The sequence below is a fragment of the Poecilia reticulata genome, linkage group LG5 (assembly GCF_000633615.1).
Source record: "Poecilia reticulata strain Guanapo linkage group LG5, Guppy_female_1.0+MT, whole genome shotgun sequence".
Taxonomy (NCBI): Eukaryota; Metazoa; Chordata; class Actinopteri; order Cyprinodontiformes; family Poeciliidae; genus Poecilia; species Poecilia reticulata.
This window is the reverse complement of record NC_024335.1, coordinates 6,938,787-6,944,786: the sequence shown is the minus strand read 5'-3', so window position 1 is coordinate 6,944,786 and position 6,000 is coordinate 6,938,787. Positions and strand designations below refer to the sequence as shown.

The 6,000-nt window shown below is 37.3% G+C and overlaps 2 protein-coding genes across 2 annotated transcripts in view; one reads left to right on the top strand and one right to left on the bottom strand.

Moving 5' to 3' along the window:
- Positions 1–4,211, bottom strand: part of LOC103464443 (metalloproteinase inhibitor 4) — a 12,968-nt gene extending 8,757 nt beyond the window's left edge. Inside the window, exon 1 of the mRNA XM_008408550.2 lies at positions 3,067–4,211. Coding sequence (XP_008406772.1) covers positions 3,067–3,205 — 139 coding nt within the window. The 5' untranslated portion in view covers positions 3,206–4,211. The remainder of the gene's footprint in view (positions 1–3,066) is intronic.
- The window catches only part of syn2b (synapsin IIb), a 70,419-nt gene that overhangs the window by 53,008 nt on the left and 11,411 nt on the right, over positions 1–6,000 (top strand). The window contains exons 6-8 of the mRNA XM_008408551.2: positions 4,263–4,325; positions 5,289–5,431; positions 5,733–5,807. Of these exons, the coding sequence (XP_008406773.1) occupies positions 4,263–4,325; positions 5,289–5,431; positions 5,733–5,807 (281 nt within the window). The remainder of the gene's footprint in view (positions 1–4,262; positions 4,326–5,288; positions 5,432–5,732; positions 5,808–6,000) is intronic.

Sequence of the window (6,000 nt, the reverse complement as noted above, 5' to 3'; positions counted from 1 at the left end):
CACACACACACACACACAATGTCAAACAATCATTGACCAAGGAATCATCCAGGGTTTGTGCACACATTTGGATATTACTCAGATGTACGGCCTTATTCGCACAGCTTGTCGACTCCGACAGCACTGTCAGGTCAACTTAAGGCCACCACCGGCCTCTGCTTTGAAAACAGCCTGGAGGGTGTGACCACACACACCAGGAAGTGAGACATTTTTGCCCAAATACTCGAGGGGTATTAGGACTTTGTTATTCATAATACCAGAAAGTTGTTTCCTACCTGAAAAGAGTCTAACTGTTGTTTCAGAGATTTATCCATATCTAAAACAAATCCAAGCCTAAGCAGCCAGCCAAACAAAGGATCCCAAGGTCAGAGTTTTGGGATTTTTATCATCAGTTGCTTCCACAATGGACAAGTTTTGTTGTTTACAAAGATTTTAAAGACACTAAAACCTTTAGATCCGATTGCTTTATCTCTTACAAAGTAGTCTGACCTGTCCTTTTACATTTTACAACAATGAGGAAAAACATCACTGAGATGAGATGATGAGTTTCTTTTTTGATAAGTTGTCTGCAAATAAGACACATTTTTGTGTTTAATTCGATTTCATTCTTAAGCAATTCATACGTTGTTGTTAAGTGGCTTAAACAAAAGACTATTAAAAATTGCTATGTTAAAGATTTAACTGGAAAATTAATAAAACCAGCTTATGTCCAAAGAACATCTTTGGTGTCTTAAAGACTTTTAAGCAGATGAAAAAATGGAGCAATTTAAATAAGCTAAAGTACAAAAACCTTTTTTTTTCTCAAACAGAGATGCTTATATTGCCTGAAACTAAATTTCTACTTGTTTCTTTTGAAGTTCAAGTTAACATTAGAACTGCAGCACAGCTAACCACCATTGGTAGATAGAAAAACAGAATGTCCAATCTATTACAAACTATTGATTCAAGCTACAAGGAATCTTTGATTATTCATGTCCTATAATGAGGCAAACGTAACGTAGCGTGAGATTAAGTCATGTCCCAGTTGCAGTGTCATTAGTTGTATAGTAGCGGTGCTCATGTGTGATATACATAGAGAGAGAGCCGCAACGTCCAACTGCAAACAAATTGTTTGCCAAATTATTTGTGGCAGCCTGATCTGCAGTTTGAACATGTTCAACTCTGATGTGACATCATTCACAGATACAAGCTCTAACAAAATGAGCGCAGCATAAATTGAGGAGTGCAGCAAGATTAATAAAGTTCGTCACCAACAAGCATGAGAAGTTCAAATTTAAATTACTAAAGAAACAGTTTCTCTGCTCTGATGGAATCTAGATGAATAAAAAAGAGGGAATTCAAGCCTGAAAAATAACACATAACATCCAAGAATCAAAAGCAAAACAGCCAGTATCAGTTTGCATTTCCAACTTGAAAAAACTTAGTTTATTTTCTCCTTTACTTTTGTGCTATATTGTTCCAGTTTTATCTTCAAGCTAAGCTAACCCTGTGCTCTTATCCAATGGCATCTTCACCTCAAACTCAACAAAAACAGGAATTTTAACTTTGAAAAATGTTCAGTGTTTCATGTCCACTGGAACTTCAAGCAGCATTTTTCATAGTATCGTTTCAAATTTATTACCATTATTGAAGTGATTACAAAACAACAAGTCATACTTTTGCTTTAACAGGTGGATAATCACATGTCTTGTTTGGTTTCATACATCACACAAAACAGAGTAAAATTTGTAATTAGGTAAGTGATGTTTAAAAGATGCTAAAAAATGTAGCGCATTTTTATAATTTTGTGATACTTTGTGATTTATTTTAACTGTAAAGGATTACACTTACTGAATATTTTGCTGTAGGGAAAATGAATTTAAAATAAATAGGCTGTAGGGTCTGTATAGGCATGTGTTACCAGTAATTATAGTTACCATCAGATTGCTGTGATTGCTATTGCCAGACTATTTGTTTGAAGGATTTTAGCTAGCTTAATTGTTTTCATTGAAAGGTCAGAGTAAGTTTTTGATTAATTATAAATAATTTAAAATGATTTTAACTATTGTTACTATTTATTAGTTTAAACTTATTTTGTAAAGCTAATTGTCTTGAAGTTGTTTTGGGTTTTGGACCGTTGATGATGAAACTTGTCCATAGGGCTGCAGATCGGATCAGTTCTGCTTCTTTAGATTCTTTGTCAGTAGCAAGCCTGCCTGAAAACACCGTCACTTTCAATTTAGAATAATTGTACTTGGTGGACCTTCATCTCAGTTATGAAGGGCAAAACTGATGCGCAACATCCTGTCACGAAACAAATCCTCCCAAATGCTTCCATCACATCTCAATAACACAGGCTTAATTATGCTCAGCTTCCATTTCAACATAATTCATTCAGAAAAAAAAAATGTCACCTTCTAAACCTGATGGGGATTGCAGAGAAATTAGAAAACAAGACTGAAAGAGATATTTCTTTCTTCTTTATCTGCTTGTTTTTTTCTCCCTGTTGGAGTTTAACCTTTGACAGAAGCACATACTCAAGCCTTCCACACTCTGGAGCCAAGTACTCAAATTCAAAGCAGAGTGTTAGTTTTGGCTTAAGCTTAGAGAAGGGGAAAAAAAGTGGGGGTGATACTGGGCAGAGAGACAGATGAATAGAAAGTTGGCTTGTTTACTTTAACGATTGAGGTTAAGGGTTGTTTTTTATGGGATTCAGAGAAATGAAATGGAAAAATGCCACTTTTGATGCCACTTATTTTTTTAGTTATTTTCACACAGTCTTATAAGTATATCATCCTGGTTGTATTTTAATTGCAGATAAAATCTGACAAAGATCGCCTAAATGCTTCTGCTAAGCTGATTATCTATTACCACATTTGTTTTTGTTTTCTCTGTGAACTTGGCCTTTGCACCCGTTACATTTCAGACTAAGCTGATCATTGAGCAAAACAGTCAAACAAAAATCCTTTTTTGAAAAAGTATTGCTGTTTTATTTTGTTAATTTAATCTTGAATGTTGTATATTCGCTACATCATCGCAAGCAAAGGTAAGGTTTAACCATCTTTAGCTTATTATGAATTAACTCACCAATCTCAGCGCTGCAGAAGAGCTGCTGTGGATGTGACGGGTGGCAGCTACATCCCTCCACAACATTCTCCATGCCCGCACCAAGCAAAAGGAGCACCACCAGCCCCAGACATGCACTTCTCTCCTGGGACAAGGCCATAGTGGCTCTGGCTACCTCTCACTGTTCCACCACTTGATGAATGCTCTGCAGCCTCTTCTTGCCCCGTCGAGTTCCCTGGGAAGCAGGTCAGGCTGACAGTTGGCAGAGGGGGTGCGCGGCGGAGAAGACAGTGGGGTCGAAGAGATAAGAGGAGCTCTGGAGAGCTGGGACGGAGCTGTGGATAGAAATGTTTTCATAAGTTTAAAGTGCACCTCTGAATTCAAGCTGCAGCAAATAACTTGAGTTGAAAGCTACTGCTGCTCTCTTTTCTCTTCCTTCGCGCTCCCCCTCTCTGTAGACAACACACAGAGAGGCTCACAATAGCCCAATCCCCTCACACTCTGGCCTTGAATGCTGAGAGGGTCGCACACAGGGAGCCTCTTATGCGCTCCACAATTTAGGGACAGCCTCCTGAAATGCAGGGGAAAAAGCTGGCATCCTGTAACTTCTTCTTCTTTTGCTCTCTTTTTGAAGCTCGTCATCTCCTCTGGACACTTTTACAGGGTCAAAATCATTCAAATCTCTTCTCTACCAAGAGTTAAACTATGAACAAAAAATATTCCCGAAGGAATGGAATCCTTCATGTTTGTTTTTAATCCCAAGGATACTCGTTTTCTTCAAGAGATGAGTTGCAGTAACTTGAACACAATCCTCATTCATATAGAATAGTTTTTTTATCCTTGTGTTCAACTTCTTATGGAAGAAATACTGTTATCATTGTCTTCAAATATGTTTTACGTTTACTACTAATAAACATTCACAGCAAATATGAGTCTATTCAGTTTAAGAGTGCAGGATTACTTGCATTGCTGTCAACATTTGGTTGGCGGTCCTTTTAATAGCCACATTAAAAACACATTTAATGAAAAAAGTTTTGAGATGTTTAATGCTTATTTGCTCCACTGTTTCGTCGTTCCTTTCTTGAGCTTCCTGTTTGCTGTAAAAATGTATTTTTCCTAGGATTTTTCCACTGTTTGCTTGAGGGGGGGGGGGCAGTTGTCACTTTCTGTGATTCAGTTTTATTCAGAGTTTACTTTATCTATCTTTTGTATGACAGATTACAACACCAAGTTTCCCAGTAGTGGTGAAGATCGGACATGCCCACTCTGGAATGGGAAAGGTACGGAAATGTTGAATCTTGCATCATTTGTTTTTGAATCGGGAAAACATACAAGAAACAACATGCAAGAGTTTTCGCAATTATGTTTTAATAACTTAAGTCAAAACTGAAAAAGAAAGAGCAGACAGAAAGTTAAAGACACATTGTGTAAAGTAAAACTACACCTAAGCCCACATATTTTCAGTATCTCTGAAACATGAACACTTACATTTACTCTTCCTCTTTATTTTTTTTTCCTCATCTTTCCTGCTACTAGGCAACCTTGCATTGTTTTCCTCTCAGTCATCTCTAATATTGACTCATCACTATGTTTTTTTTCTGTTTTCTAACAGGAAGAGCTCTTTATCAAACATTTTTTTCTAATGAGCCGCTTAATCTGAAATTTCTGTCACTGTTTAGATTGGCTCCAAAATGTTTCCATTAACTGAGAAAAGTGGAAACAAACACTGTATTTACCTTTTCTGTCTTCCTTTATTCTAAGGAGTGCTTTGGCAGTAATGCCTAAACCAGGGTGCTTGTAATATAAATATAAATTCTCTTGAACTTGCAAATTTAGATGAGCAGACCAAGATATTTACCATACTTTTTAAAGATTACTTCTACTTTTATTAAACCTATAAATTAATTTAATCATTTTAATCATAAAATAGCGAATAACTTCCTATAGGTTGAAAGAACCTATAGGGTCAGCTAGAATCAGCTAAATCAATCTGGACTCTATTGAAAAAAAATCTGCTTAATTAGAAAGTCTAGTGTTATTCGGTAGGATTTGTAAAAGAGAACTGAATTTAAGCATGCCTGAATATTACATTCACAAACATAGATGTACAATAAAAGGTGAATTATATTGGCTGGATTATGTCATCTTTAAAATACGTTTAAGGGAGTGGAGGTTTTGGAGTTTTTATGACAAGGTTTAGCATGTAAATAAACTTTTCTGCATCCCGTGTCATTTATCTACAGGTAAAGGTGGACAACGTTAGTGATTTCCAAGACATTGCGAGTGTGGTGGCCATCACTCAGACCTACTGCACTACAGAGCCATTTGTAGATGCCAAGTACGACATCAGGGTCCAAAAAATTGGAGCTGACTACAAAGCTTACATGTGAGTCTGTCGCTTTGTTCGGTGTTTGTACAATTCTGCCTGACCTCTGCAGGTCTGTGTCCAGAACAATCCAGAGAACACTGTGATCTCTTCTGAGGGAGCAATTGAAAGCCTCCCGTTCAAGGGACGGGGTTCAGTTATGTTATTTAAAAGGAAATAAAAACAAAAAACGAATAAGCAACGTGCTTTCTTTTGTAAAATTCCTGCAACATTTTGGAGCTCTATATTAATTAATTGAAATTTCCAATCTGAAAGCTTATGTTGGTGCTAATTTAACACCTGATTTCCTCTCCGTTTTCAGGCGAACATCCATCTCTGGTAACTGGAAAAGCAACACCGGATCTGCCATGTTGGAACAAGTAGCCATGACTGACAAGTGAGCGGTGCTTCTGCGTTAGTGATGCTCCAGCTGGCCTGGGTGTTGCACACGTCGCTCCGGTTGTGTTACGTCACAGTTAGTCATACTGCGCTGAAGCAGGGGATTCATTCAGCTTTAAACCAGGTCACTCCTGGAAAAACACAGAGATGTTTGGAATTCACTTCATATTTATGATGCATTGATGTGCTTT